The sequence below is a fragment of the Spinacia oleracea genome, chromosome 6 (assembly GCF_020520425.1).
Source record: "Spinacia oleracea cultivar Varoflay chromosome 6, BTI_SOV_V1, whole genome shotgun sequence".
Taxonomy (NCBI): domain Eukaryota; kingdom Viridiplantae; phylum Streptophyta; class Magnoliopsida; order Caryophyllales; family Amaranthaceae; genus Spinacia; species Spinacia oleracea.
The window spans coordinates 47,935,985-47,951,865 of record NC_079492.1 but is presented as its reverse complement, the minus strand read 5'-3'; the positions used below and the strand labels follow the sequence as shown (position 1 = coordinate 47,951,865).

Sequence of the window (15,881 nt, the reverse complement as noted above, 5' to 3'; positions counted from 1 at the left end):
ACAACAGGGGTGGCGACATCATGTATTTTTTGAGGTTTTGCAAGGCTGTTTCGTGGTCGTCGGAACAGCTAAAACCTTTGTTTTTGCGTAAGACGTCGTAGAATAGACGACACTTGTCCGACGACCGCGAGATAAAACGATTTAGCGCCGTCACTCTTCCTGTCAAGCGCTGTACCTCTTTTATGTTCCTGGGGGATTGAATGTTGATGATTGCGCGCACCTGGTCGGGGCTGGCCTCGATTCCTCTTTGGGTGACGATGTAACCTAAGAATTTCCCTGCAGACACTCCGAAAGAACATTTAGTTGGGTTAAGTTTCATACCGTATTTCCTCAATATGTCGAAGGATTGTCGTAGGTGTTCCACATGGTCGTCAGCCTTCCTTGATTTTTCTAGCATGTCGTCGATGTAAACCTCCATCGTGTCTCCAAGTTGGTCTTTGAACATTTTGTTGACCAATCGTTGGTACGTCGCACCTGCATTTTTAAGACCAAAAGGCATGACTTTATAACAATAAATTCCTCTGTCTGTTACAAAAGATGTTTTTTCCTGGTCGTCTGGGTGCATAAGGATCTGGTTGTATCCGGAGTAGGCGTCCATAAATGTTAGTAGCTCGTGTCCGGCAGTGGCGTCGACCAGGGCGTCGATGTGCGGCAGCGGGAATGGGTCTTTAGGGCATGCTTTGTTGATGTTTGTGAAATCGATACAAACTCTCCATTTTCCGTTCTTTTTACTGACGACGACGACATCTGCTAACCAATCTGGATACTTGACTTCTCTGACTTTCCCGGAATCTATCAGTTTTTGGACCTCTTCGTCTATGATTTTATTTCTCTCTGGTGCGAATTTTCGTCGTTTCTGCTTCACTGGCTTAAAGTTGGGGTCGACATTGAGTTTGTGGGTGATGACGTCTGGACTGATTCCTGTCATGTCCTCGGGCGACCAAGCGAAGCAGTCCGAGTTTTCTCTTAGGAATGACACTATCTGACTTTTGATGTTGTCAGGCAGCGACGCTCCGATCCTTACTACTCGGTCTGGCTTTGTCTGATCTAGTATTATCTCATCGATCTGTTGGTCGTCGGGGTCGTCTACCGTCGACCCTGACTGTAATTGCTAGATGGATGACTTTGATGGTTTCAGCGCCGTTTCATAACATTTCTTTGCGTCCCTTTGTTGTCCTTTGATTTCCATGACTCCCCATTTGGTTGGGAACTTGATTGACTGGTGGTATGTCGATGGCACCGCTTTCATTTTGTGGATCCATGGTCGTCCTAAAATGACGTTGTATGCTGATGGGCAGTCGACGACGTTAAACTTGGTCATCACATTAACACCTTCTGCGTACGTAGGCAGCGATATCTCCCCTACTGTTCGTAGCGATTCTCCACTGAATCCTACTAGGACTGTCGACCTTCTGATTATACTCTTTTCGTCTAGTCCCATTTCTTGCAGAGCCTCTAGGAACAATACTTTTGCTGAACTGCCGTTGTCGATCAATATCCTTTTGATGAGAGCGTTGCCTATTGGGAGCGATATGACTAGCCCGTCATGATGTTCCTGTTGTGCGTCGGTTGAATCTGAGTCGTCGAAGGTTATTATCATCGTTGCTAATGACTTATCGAGTGCTACTTCGTCTTTGGTCTGCCCCTCTTTGACGGCTTCAGATTCGCCTCTGTTGATTTTTTTAGCTGCAGAAGAAGTTAGTCCACATATATCTGAACCACCAGAAATAACGTTTACCACTTTTTCGAACATGGGCGGGGCCGGTCGGTCGCCGCTTGGTGCTGGGTTGGGTTGGGAGTTTCCATCCTTGTTGTACGTCTCCTTTCCTTTGTCGCTCAGTAGGTCCTTCAGGTGGCCTCTTTTCAGTAGATACGCTACCTTCTTTTTGAGGGAGATGCATTCCTCGGTTGTGTGGCCATTGTCGCGGTGGAAGTCGCACCACCTGCTCATGTCCTTCGTAGAGTCTGGTCTGTCGCTCTTCTTAGGCCATCTGACGGTACCACCTACACTTTGAAGGGCGTTCACCACGCCTCCGATGTCGACGTTGAAGCCATACTCGGAGATGGGGGGATAAACGACCCGTTCATTCCTGTAAACATTGTTAGTATCATCATATTGATTGACATTTTGTACCTTGTTCTGGCGGTTGTATGGTTGGTGTCTCCAGCTGTTGTTCCTTGGGGTGTACGACCTCCTGTCGCTGCTGCCCCCTGCTAGTCGCTGAGAAGCCATTCGTGTAATCTCGTCGTCTTCAATCCGCATCTGGGCAGTGGCCCTCGATCTGACCTCTTCGAAGGTTGCACAGGGATATTTGGTTAGTTCACGGTACAGCTCCGAGTTGGGGATGAGACCTCTCTTGAATGCTTCGATGGCTGTCCTGACATCACAGTTTTTTATACTAATTTTCTCACAATTAAAACGGTTAAAATAATCGCGTACCGACTCGGTAGGTCCTTGGACCAACCGATAGAGGTCACTTGTCTGTTTCTCCAACTGGCGACTGCTGGCGAATTGCTGGTAGAAGGCGTTGATGAGGTCGGACAGGCAGAAGATGGATCCAGGTGTTATGTTCATGAGCCATTCCAGGGCTGCTCCGTCGAGGGTTCCTCCGAATGTTTTGCACATGACGGGCTCGACCAGGTCGTAGGGGATGCCGATCTGCCACATTCGCTGCTTGTAGACGTTGACGTGTCTGTATGGATCAGACGTTCCGTCGTACAGGGTGGTCCAGGTAGGGAGTCGGAGCTCGTGTGGTACCGTCACCCTAGCGATCGCTTCACAGAATGGCGACGCTGCATACCTGTCGGTCGGTTCGGTTTCCACGGGCGTGGGTGCCCCTGGCAGTTTGGTCATCAGCTTCAGCATCAACGAGCATTGCTTCTTCATGTGAGTTTCCATCTTATTTAGGCGCTTGGTGACGGGGTCCGGCGTTGCTTCATCCTCTTCTCCATGTGGCTCTTCGCCGTCGGACAGGTCCTCGGAGTCGTCAGTCATCTCGAATATCAACTTCTTTGGTTTTGCACCTGGCTTGTAACGCGGTTGATACTTGGTACTTTTCACAGAGTCGAGCTCCTTCTGGAGGTTTTCAATGGAGGCCCTTTCTTGGGCCAGCTCTGCTTGGGCCTTTTCGTAGGCCGCTTCCATCTTTGCGAGCGTCATCTCTTCAGTAGACATGGTGTGTAGGGTGATTTTGTGTGACACCTAGTTAATGTCCCCACAGACGGCGCCAAACTGTTTATGCCAAATTTCGTCTAGAGGCGACCTTTGGCTTGGGTCGACACTAATTGAGCAAGAATCAAATAAAGAAAGACAAAAGAGACACGACACAGAGAAGTGTTGACGCGGAAAACACATGAATAAGGAAAAAACCGCGGATAGCTATGAGGCTATCAATCCACTAAGTTTCCTATCTGATTGTTTGTGTATTATTCTAAAGATTAATGTAGCAAAATTAAAGAGCGAATACAAGAATAATATGAATGCTTAATAGCTTGAGAGTATGAGTGCTTGAGTTAACATGTGTCTCGCTTGTCCTCGTCTTCATGCTTTTATAGGATATTTCCAACGGTCTAGTTGGTTGAGAGAATCCCCTAAAGATAGGGATCTCCTTGTCACACGTTTCTTTACTCTTCAACCACTTCCGTGCTTCTCGCGCATGTCTTGGACTTATTCCGCTAGTGTGACGGCGCTGCCTATCATGGGCTTTAGGTTAACTTATCTTTACCAACCTGTTCCTTGAGGACACGTCTCTGTTGCTTGCGCGTTGTCGCCAGTCCTTCGTCGTCTATGCCTCGTCGTACGATGCTACGTCAGACGCGTCTCCCTGGAACTATGTTTACCTGCGACACGACAGAACCTGGTTGACATGACATGATCAAACGTTAGAGCGGTTATATCGTTAGTCCAAAAAGTGGGATAACAACTTGTATCCTCAATTACGATGCATTGAGTATTCCAAAGCCACCAATCATTTATGGAGTAGATTAATATTCTACGCCGTATTTTATTTTTTGAAGAACTTTAGCTTAATATTTCGAACTAAATAATGCTATGGTACTAATTACTTCATATGCGGCAACATGGCTAGCTAGACATTATATACGGGTTGAAAATTAGAATAATTTAGTCAAAAATGATCGCGTAGATCGATGTCAAAGTACTTCAATTGGGTAACCTCGCACTCTTAGTGTTATATTACAGATACGTATCAGGATTAATTACACCTATATCACCTACTCGTTGTGTCTCATTTTACATGTTTAAAAATTAATTTACATTAGACATCAATAATCAATTACTCCAAAATTCTAACAAGTTAAGAAAAAAATCGATCATGACCTACACTATAAAAGGTTATCAACATGGATTTTAGTTATTGGATCGATAAAGGAAAACATATTCTTTTTTTACAACTAGAATCATTACAGCATAAAACAAAAAACGACAGCAACTCATTTTATTATTAATCAAACAAAGAACATTAACACGAGATGATCGCTCAAACAACAACACAATATATTTTTTTTCAATAACATAATTAACTGAGGAACTCAATCCTCACATCCTTAATGATCAAACCTTCAGTTCCGGTACGAGGAACAAATATCACATCAACACCTTCATCATCATCAGCTCCCAAATCCTCCAAAACATCAGTTAACCCTAATTTCAAAATAGTCTTCATCATGTTACTAGCATGCTCAGGACCATGCTTGTTATGTTTATGAGGGACATTTACGTAACTTCCTGCATACTCCGTCTGTGTACGGTTCTCCTTTGTAGGACGCTCATCTTCATCGTTGATATACACGTCGAATTTCGAGTACAGGTCGTGCCTCGACTCGACCTCGATTACCAAGATCTCTTCTTCATCTTCTTTCTCCGCCTTGGTCCTTGACTTGAGCGGCCTCACCAAGTTTGTTCTTATGATGTGGTCTAGCGGTTTAGGGAAAACCACCGGCGGCAAGGGTGGCGCCGTCTCTGCAGCCACCGCGTTTTTAACCTTTGAGAACACCGATTTCAATACCTTAGGACCGCGGACGCGAGGAGTTGGACGTGACTTGAGCCAAGGGATGTCAACTTTCTGGTACTTGTACCCCATTTTCTTGGTATCCAAGCAATCTCGAACATAGATCTTTACAAGCTTAGCATTTTCATCATAGAAGTAGAAATAAGAATTCAAGAAATCTTTATCCTTGAAATCCTTATTCTTAGGAGACAAGGATCTCCATATCGCCCATGTCCTATCCACTTGAGCATGGTGGGCATAGAAGATCGGATCCCGCCCCGCGGAGTAAAAGTTACCCATATCCTCCCACATGGGAGTATTCGGTTGCGGGTTACCGGTCCAGTTATGGATAGTCCCATGTGGTTGAACCTCCATAGACCCGGGTCCCGGGTTAGGTGAATCCCCGGTCCGGTAAGGTTCCCCTAAGAACATAGAAGGCTTTTTGGCATTGGAAACCATTTGACGGTACATGATAGTAAGATTAAGGGCCTTCTTTTCCTCGTCGGACATATTGTTGGGTACATCCGGCCCGTCATAGGTAAGATCCATGACCGTGGGTGGAAGATGGCTTTGATCGCGAATAGCGTCAAAGAAAGGGGAATTAGCGTCGTTAAACATAGAAGGCATGACCATGCCATCAGGGTTATCCCAATTCCAATACGGGATGACAAAATCCGGGTCATTAATCAAACTTCCTAGGATCTTTTCATAGAAGTATAAGTATGCCCTATGGAAAGGAAAGAATAACCAAGATCCATGGACTTGAAAGTCGAGATTGGGTAACCCGACTTGATGGTAACCCCCGTTACAATAAGCACAATGCACATTAGCTTGATTCTTAAAGCTACGAGGGTCACTATCAGGGAGAGCTTTCATTAAGGCTAGGGCTTTAGCATACTTGGCTAAGTATGCATCGTCGGCTAAATGGGCTGCGGGCCGGACCCGTAAGTCGTGGCGGTTAAACTTGGGTAGCTTGAAGTCTACAGCCTCAGAGGGCTTGGGTGGACAACAGTTTAAGGCAGTACCATCGTCTAGTTTGGATGGCCCACATTGGGACATATCAGGGGCAGTTGGGGCAGCTAAACTAGCATACCCTCCAGTAAAGGTACTGGCTGCCCCATAAAGACCTCCAAGCCCTAAGAGGATGTTTCTCCTATCAAACTTATTGGTGTCAACATTTTGGGCTGGTTTTGGGGTTTGATTATCATCATTGTTTGTAGCTTGGCAAGAGATTTTGTGTGAAACACGGCGAGTTTGGTTGGACTTATAGGCGGATAGTTGAGATGATTTCGATACCAACGGGTTACGTGGGACGGCGGAGAGGTTGTTGGTGGTTGTAATAGTGGTGGCTGAAGGTGAAAAAGAGGCCATTGCTTGGTGTTTGGCTGAAGAAATGGTAGATCAACTCCTATCAATTTATAGTATCACGAAGGTTAAAAATCTAATTTTTTTTAAAGGAAAAAGATATGGGATTAACTAATTTCTTGATAACATCATTAACAAATTGGAAAAAATCAAACAAAATCGACAAGGACCACGTGATTAGTAGTACTAGTAATAAACTAATATGAAATGTAAGTAAATTCCATACCTACTATTTAATTTAATTCCCACATCCACTGGCCTAATCCTCCACCATAATTATTGATAACTACTACATCTAGACAACTAATTTAATGTACAAATTGCAATTAAAATATGGTTATGTTTGTCTACGTATACTTGATTATTGTTACGGACTAAATCGCGAATGGTAGTACTTAGCTTAAGGTCTTGTTTCGAGTATGGAACTGGGAGAATGATCTAGATGAGCCTTGCCCTATCAAGCAGATCAAACGTAAACTAACCTCGGGTGTTTAACTGAGAAAATTCCCCTCTGATGCTAAGTCAACAAATATATAAGAAATCTTTAGAGAGAGAAAGTAGAGAGAAAGTGGAGCAAGTATCGAGAATATTGTGTGTCTGATATTCCAATAGGAACACGTACAAGAGGGGGGGTGAATTGTAATTCGAACTTTAGTGAAGTTTCTTGCGGAACTTAGAAACATCAAAGGAACTGTGAAACAAAGAGACGAAAGATAAACACTTGAGGAAACTTCTTGATACTAATCAAGAAGGAAAAACTTCAAACTCTTTATATTAATGTAATACCTCAATTACAATAACACTACAACTCGAGTTCCTTACAGTATTCCACTTCGATTGCTGTACTCTTCGTCCTCTCTTTCTCTCAGACTTAACTCTAAGCCTTTACAAGGATCACTAAATCCTATCACACTCAAAAATACAATTTGTTTTATATGAGAACATTTAGTATTAATAAAGCTTAGATATATTAGGAACTTAGGAACATGAATTTAACTAGGACACAAACTGTTTTAAGAAACTCTTTAAAATTCTTTTAGAAAATAAAATACTCCCTCTGTCCCAAATTAGTTGTTACATTTACTTTTGCACAAAGTTGTAGGTGATAATTAAGTGGTTGTTTGGTTATCAATTGTTATTTTATTGAAAAAGTAGATGTGATAAGAGTTAGTGGGGTATTTTTTTAATTGAATGAGAGAGCTGAGGGTGTGGGGACAAAAATAATTTAGTGGGAAGAGAGAGACAATATAATAATTGTGGTGTCATTCCTAATTTAGAAGTGTAACAACTAATCTGGGACGAACGAAGGAAAGTGTAACAACTAATCTGGCACGGAGGGAGTACTCTTGAAATGTTTGTGTAATTTTACCAGAAAACTTCTAGCCTTTATATAGAGAATTATCATTAGGGTTTGTTCCCTTCAAATCTCAATTGCCACTTACAGTGGCCTTGGTCTTCACGTCCCTTGTCTTGAGAAACAAGGGAAGACCACTTCCCACGTACATATGATAATGTTGGTAGTGGTTTGTACCAAGTAAGCTTCCTAAGATATTCTACGAAAACAGTTTGTTATTTTATCAAACTCTTAGGAGAAATTTTAGGAATCTTTAAAAACCGGTTTAACTTGAAGAATAAGATTTAGGAAAATCTGATTTTTATTTAATACGCAAAAAAAATATTTATTTATATATGTAAATAATTTCCATAAAATTTGCAACCAGATATTTTGATAAATATTCTAATAAATCTAAGTTCCCCTAGTCCCTTAATATAACATTAGCAGTATTAATATTTTACACAAATTCTAAGTACAAATAAACTACCAAGTCTTTGTGTCTTGCCTTTTATGGAGCTTGCAACTAATGAGCTTCTGTTGTTCCGACTCTGGAACAGATAAGTTCCTCATTTAGTACAGAGGAACTTAGAACTAGGAACTTCACCATTCTTTGCTAAAAATAGGAATCATCCGATTGTAACTGTTGTTCCTCTGGTTTGTATTAACTTTTGATGTTTTATCTTTGCCACTTCCAACTTAGGAACTCCAGCAGCATGTTAGGTTATGATACATATGACAATTCATAAATCATGCGGAAAAACCATAAAGCCAGGAAAGCATATTATTTACACATAATCATTTAGCACAGTTTAGATGCATACACTTTGTTGCGTGCCTTCCCTAGCTGCGCCTGAACCGAACAAGAACAAGTCTTTAGGACTCCAAGTGTCGTCCCTCCGTAGATAGTCCACAGCACGTCCGGATCCGCCTTAAGCTTGACCAACTAGGATCGCCCTTAAGGTACTTAGAATTTTCGGCTAATATAGGCAATTGTATGACTGAATTTTTGCTCTCAAAAATCACTTTTAATACTTGAATACTCGATGTAAATTGTGAGCATTGATCACCTATTTATAGGGCATGGGTATCGGATATTAGAATCCTACTAGGAAACGATTTAGTGAATCTGAATTAATCTAAAATTCAATCACTTAATTTATCTAGTAGACTTAGGAAATCAATCTTATACGAACCCTAACCGATCAAGGTTTCGTACGCAAGCACAAACACACACGCAGGCGCGACAGCCCACGAGGGGCGCCATGCGCGCGCGCGCGGTGAGCCCAGGCCCAGCAAGTGCTCGCAGCCCACGAGGGGCGCGCGCCTGCTTGCCTTGCTCTCGCGTTTGGGCTTTTCTTGCTTTGGTCGCGCGCGGGCTTTGCTAGGCGTTGGGCCTAGCTTCGTGCTAGGCCTTGCGTCTAGCAAGCTCGTCCGATGTTTATTCGTACGATGCGCTTCCGATTAAATTTCCAGTTCCGGAATTCATTTCCGATACGAATAATATTTAATATTTTCGATTCCGGAATCAATTTCCGTTTCGAACAAATATTTAATATTTCCGTTTCCGGAATTATTTTCCGATTCTGATAATATTTCCGATTCTGACAATATTTCCGATTCCGGCAATATTTCCATTTCCGATAATATTTTCCGATACGTACCATGTTTCCGTTTCCGGCAACATCTACGACTTGGATAATATTTATATTTCCGATACAATCCATATTTCCGTTTCCGGCAATATCATTGTTTCCGGAGTATTCATTTCTTGCCTGTGACGATCTCAGCTCCCACCGAAACCAAGATTCGTCGATTCCGAATATCCATAGATGGAGTATTTAATGCCATTAAATACTTGATCCGTTTACGTACTATTTGTGTGACCCTACGGGTTCAGTCAAGAGTAAGCTGTGGATTAATATAATTAATTCTACTTGAACTGAAGCGGCCTCTAGTCAGGCATTCAGCTCACTTGATCTCACTGAATTATTAACTTGTTAATTAATACTGAACCGCATTTATTAGACTTAACATTGAATGCATACTTGGACCAAGGGCATTATTTCCTTCTGTCTCCCACTTGTCCTTAGGGACAAGTGTGCATTTCCTAATTCCTTTGTCGCTCGATGCTTGCTCTTGAACATAACGTAAGAGTTGTCATCCTTATTATGTCCAGAGGTGTTCCTCGGTTTCAGAGTTCAACTGATCAAATAAACAGATAATCATAGCCTATGATTCATCCGAGCACGACCATGCATTTCACAGTTTCTAGCTCTCCGAGTGGCCTTGTACAACTTTTAAGCATCTCATCCCGATTTATGGGAGGACAATCCCAATCTTGCGATCTTGAGATTAGACTTCGTTTGATAGGTGATTACCTGAGCGTTGCCTTTATAGCCTCCTTTTACGGTGCGACGGTTGGTCAACGTCAAAGCAACCAGTTCTCAAACAAGTAATCTCAAATCACTCAGGTATTGAGGATTTAGTGTCTAATAATTTTAATGAAATTTACTTATGACAGATTTTCATCTCTTACAGTAAAGTTTCATAGGTCTTGTCCGATACTAGTCTTCCCAAAGTAAGTATCTATGCAAATGATTATGACATTGCCATGTCCACATAGTTCAAGAAACAGAACTACTAGTCATCTTGCATTCTAGTCGTCTAACGTTTTCTATGCGTCCAATTTTATAGAAAACTCCGACTACGGACCATTTTCAACCTTTGACATTCAAGTTCACTTGATAGACATTTCTTAGTCACAGGACTGGTCCTGACAGTCTATCTTGAATATATCGTCAAATTGAAGGGACTCATCATTTAATACTAAACCAAGATTAAATGGAATATGAAAATTCATTTCATATATGATAAATGTTCAACCCTAATGTTCTACAGCCATGGGCCTCGAACCCATCCTTAAAACAGTTCATGGAATTCAAAGCTATGCTTGATTTCCAGTGCCACAATGTGAGTGTTGTTTCTCACTCGTTGCATAGGTTTAGTTATCATGCTTTGCCAATCTTAATATCTTTTCATCGAATGTTTTTCGAGATATGATGATAAGATCTTTTGAGTGTGTTTATTTTGTGATCTATTCCTTCTAGCTACAAGAGTAGTTCTACGCATCTTGCAATGAAGAACCATCAAGTCAGAAGACATATGATCTACCCAAGTTCAGTGAAGAACTCTTTAACATAAACAAACAACCCTGTTTTATTGCTTCTTAGGCAATAAGTACTTTTACTTCAACTGTTTAGGTTGCTAGTGATGCTTTGTTTGGATTTACTTATCCAAGCAGTTCACAGATATGTGGAAGACTTTCCAGTTGTATCTTAGAACATAGAAATTAATATTTAATTTCCCACGCAACAACTCATGGTCTCCATTCCATGTTGCCATTTCAAAACACGATGCTCTATAGCTCGTCCTTATCAATGGTTAACTCCAAAGGGTCTTGCTTGATCCTTTGCCAGTGTTTATGCGTGTAGCATCAATATTTAGCATATCTTTATTTCCTTGAATCAAGAACTATTCCTATGTACCTTTTCAAGTACCATAAGTATTCTTGATCTCAATCTAGTTGATCTTTACTTAGATCAATAGAGATTTGTGTATGTTCGTCATGCCCAAAGTCACACGATACGTTTTTGGCGATCCTCATATTATATCATACATGATAAATTCTTTTGCAGAATAATTCCTAATTGAATTCTTTTCATGTAACTTTAGCTCATTCAGTTTCAGTAGATACTGAATCCAACTAAATTCTTTAACATATAATATAGGTTAAGGATCTCACTTAGATCCTTTGATGTTTAACTTAGTAAATGCTTATACATAGTTCAAACATTCATTACTTAGATTTATTCATATGGGTCAAATGTCTCCAATGGAGTTTTTCGTGTTTGATTTAGTAAATGCCATTACTTAATCTAAAACAATATTATAAGATCTTTGTAAATATATCTTAATACCCAATATGCACTAAGTTTCGCCATGGTCCATTATTGATGAATAATTTCAAATCTAAGTCATTAGCATTTGAATGTTATTTCACAATAGAGAGATATGTGTGTGATACACATAGGACCAAATAAGTTTTTATGTACTCCCACTAAACTTCTTATATATCTATAAGAATCATGTACATTTTATGAAACTAAAATACTTATTAGCTTCACTAAAATACAATTCCAATTCCCAATTGCTTGCTTAAATCTGTACTTAGATTTTATAAGCTAGCTTTCCTTTTCAAACATTTATTTGGATCCACAAATTCTATGACATACCATGTACATATTATATTCCAACATTTGATTGAGGAATACGTTTTGTCATCCAATTGCTATATGTACCAATATGCAATCATTGCTTGAATATAGACTTGAGCATTACGATTATGCATGAGGTTTCAACACAATCCACACCGTGAATTTGTTTGTAACTTTTAGCAACTAATCTAGCTTTGTGTGTGAACACAATTCAATGTTTGATGGTTTTTATCCTTTAAAACAAACTTGCAACCAATAGGTGTGAAACTATTCTTGCAAATCAACAAAATTTCAATTTTGTCATCAAAACATTGGTTATGTTTTATGGCCTTTAATCATCTAAAACATTTGAGTCTATATATGGCCTCTAACCATTTTAGGGAATCTGGGTTTCGTCATAGCTTTCTTACAGGTCACAAACTCATTAATCTACATGATAATAGTTTGACTGTAAGTTGTAGGTTTCTTCACTATCTAATAGAAGAATTGCATAGTTTCAGTGACTTGAACTCTATGCCTACTTGGGTATGGAACATCAAACAATAGAATATCAATAGCCACTTGAAAGTCCTTTGAATATTCAGTTCTCCTTGAAGCACTTGTAAAGTCTTCTAAGAGATGTCTATTCTTTAAAAGCCACTTCTAAAGTCCTTAAAGAATACGTGTTCGGATTTTCTAAAGAACTTCGAAAAGCCTCCGGAATGTCCGTTTATGTTTGTTGTTTGCCTCGAAGACTTTCGAGGTCTATTTTCTCCCACTTGTCATTTTGGAAACGAATCCCAAAAGGACATTATTTCGAGCAAACAAACATTATGTTCTTAAAAATTCGTGGTAGAAACAATAGCCTTGTGTCTCATTTGAATAAATCACAATGAAACATATATCTATACTTGGGCCTTAGTTTGTCGAATGACAAACACTAAGCTCCCACTGAGTTTTGCAAATCTCTAGATATATTTTATGAAAAGTTATTCTGAAATTACTTTTCAATAGCTTTGACGAATTTGGTTTAGTTTGGTGGTAGTTGAGCATTTTGTTTTAGAAATTATAGGAAAAGTCTTTATGATTCATCATTGATCGAATCAAGTACTAATTGACTTCGATCATTCCAACGTAGATATGCCATATCTTATGGAGCTAGATTGTGAAATTACAACACACAATCATTGATGATCATATTTGGTCTCAAGTAATCATCAACATGATCTAACCTAGATCTTTATGATTTCTTGCCAAGTGGATTTTATACTTCTGAATCTTTGAACTAGCCAAACAGATTCAACTTATATCACATTTGAGTAAATAAACCTATATTCACTCAAATCCATGTGAAATAATAAAGTCATAAAATCTTTCTTTAGCTTTGAACTCTATTGTCTAGGCGTTCTAACAATAGTTCATATCTTTTGTTACTTTCAACAAGTAAGACTAGTTGTCTTAAATTGATTTAGAAATCAATGAACTTTCAAAAGTCCATAGAGCTTTTGAATGTTAACTTGTTGATATGGTCTAAGCAACAATGCCAAAGATTAGTGGAACTCAAATCAAGGGTTTGATTTGAACCTAGTAAAGTTTTTATTTTTAAAGAGTTGTTTGTTTTAATCAAGCATATTGACTCAACCCGTAAATGACCATTTCATTCAAATAAACAAACAAACATTGTTGTTGTTTTTCTTGAATGTGAGTCTTTCTGTGTTTGAAAACAAAAATTTAGGTATGCTGATTATGGAACAAAATAGCCATTAAGTTCCAGCCTTTGAAAGGACTTAAAACAAACTAGATGACCCTACAACTAATGTAGCATTGCCATGCTTCATTTCCCACTTGTAGGTCATTAGTGTAGCCTAGCTTCCATTGTTTGAGTTATTACCGAAGTAAGAACCTCAAGCGGTATATGATACCAAGGAAGTTTGATTGCTAGGTCACTTCTCTTTAAACATAAACTGATAGGTAGAAACGGAATCGTAAATTCCTTTCATTTGTTCCTTTGTTTTCCTATTTCTTGTACCCTTTCTTATAGCCTTAAGAATTGAATTCTCTAGTGTTGACTTTTATATTTTGTTAGACATGTCCAATGTCACCAACAAGGTTCTTTACCATTTTAATTTATGTTGAATATTTTGTTTCAACTAGATGATCTTACTAGAAGCTTCTAAAGTTCTCTAAGCATCGATCTATTCGAATGTCTAGGGACTAGACTCATTCGAGAATTAAATGGACAAAGATATTAGGTTGTTAACCATTGGTAAAGCTGAGCGTTTAAGCTCAATGCTTTATGATCTCAAAACTACAGTGTATTTTGAATTCACAAGCACCAATTGGTTTGCCATTCGATTTTGATATTCGAAAACAACCATAAAAGTCGCTAAAAGAAACGTACATTTTAAATTGCTCACTTTCTCTCATTTCCGTGAATCGTTCTTGGATTCACTACCAATCGAGGAAATTTACTGTTACCTTTCTAAAAGGATTTATTGCAGTGCAAGATATTTAATTATAAACAATAATTAAAACATACATTGAGGCATGCAAAGTCTAAACATTTATCATGAATAATAACTTGAAAATGAAAGCAATCATGCAATTTAAACAAGTCATTAGCATTTTATTCGAATTATGTGTTCCGGCAGGTGTGAATAAAATGATTCCAAGACCCTAAAACCATCGAAGAATTAATCACAGTTTGTCGACTCAATTCTAAAACATTTTAGGTAAGCAAAAGCCTTTTGCTAATAGTCTAGAAACTACTCTTGGTTGATAGGTACGTCTAAGAACTTATTAGGTAAACCTATCGATTTTGCCACGACATAAAAGGACTCCTTACTTATATCGTTGAGTTTCACCAAAACTAACATGTACTCATAATTGTTTGTGTACCTTTCCCCTTTAGGACCAATAAGTAACACCTCGCTGAGCGAAAACTATTACTAGATTGATGTAAAGGATATCCAAGCAAGTGTATATTTTGGCATGACACCTTTTAACTCAATTTTTAAGTTTGGAACTTAAGGCTCTTACTATGTTGGTTAGATTTTAAGTGAACTAAAATCCTTAATCATGCAACATAATCAAGCTTTTGATCTCATGCATTTTAAGACATATTTAAAAGCAATAAATAACTTAAAACATGCATAAGATAAATGTGATCTAGTATGGCCCGACTTCATCTTGAAGCTTTAACTTCAAAGTCTGTCTTGAAAATCTCCGTGGGAGGCACCATTTTCTTCAAATAGGATAACCTATAATTAAAACTAATTACAACTATTTGATGGTACGCAGACCATATTTGAATTGAAAAACAACTTTGGTACTTTAGACCAATTACATTCAAATTAATGGTACGCAGACCATATTTTCTATCCTATTTGGGCCATACTAGTCACTTCATAACCTGCAAAATAGTACATATACAATATATACCATTCACCCATTCATTATCCTGAATGGCCCACATAGCTGGTTAGTAAAACACATTATGCATCACATAAACATTTACAGCAATTAATCAAGGGCACCAATAATCTACAAATTATTCAGTCCTTATTAATTCTAATCAAGTTGTTTTAACCTTAAGGATTTGTAGACCTAATCAAGAGTTTATGACTAAAAGTGGCTCCCACTTAAACCAATAAATTCATATGCTTTACTAATTTTAAACATAAAAATGTATTTCTAGTCTAACCGGAAACATACAAATTTAATTAAAATTTAAAGCTCATATAAATTAATAATTGAATCCAAAAAGTTTAATTTAATTTCAGTCGTATTTAAATTAATTCATGATTTTAATTTTAGTAAAATAATTAGAATAAATCAAATTTATTATAATTACAATATTCAAAATTAAAATCCAAGAAAATAATTTAAATTATCAATTTTAAAATTAATTAAAATTAC

At 38.6% G+C, this 15,881-nt stretch overlaps 2 protein-coding genes across 2 annotated transcripts; both read right to left on the bottom strand.

Annotated features, from left to right (window-relative positions):
- Positions 1–1,111: 1,111 nt before the first annotated feature.
- On the bottom strand, positions 1,112–3,160 carry LOC130463124 (uncharacterized). Its single transcript, XM_056832170.1, has one exon. It carries the CDS (start codon positions 3,158–3,160, stop codon positions 1,112–1,114), a length of 2,049 nt encoding a protein of 682 aa, XP_056688148.1.
- A 1,270-nt stretch (positions 3,161–4,430) lies between these two features.
- On the bottom strand, positions 4,431–6,409 carry LOC110789071 (polyphenol oxidase, chloroplastic). The gene has a single exon (XM_021993721.2). The coding sequence runs from the start codon at positions 6,378–6,380 to the stop codon at positions 4,539–4,541; it is 1,842 nt and encodes a 613-aa protein (XP_021849413.1). The 5' UTR covers positions 6,381–6,409; the 3' UTR covers positions 4,431–4,538.
- Between the last annotated feature and the right edge of the window lie 9,472 nt (positions 6,410–15,881).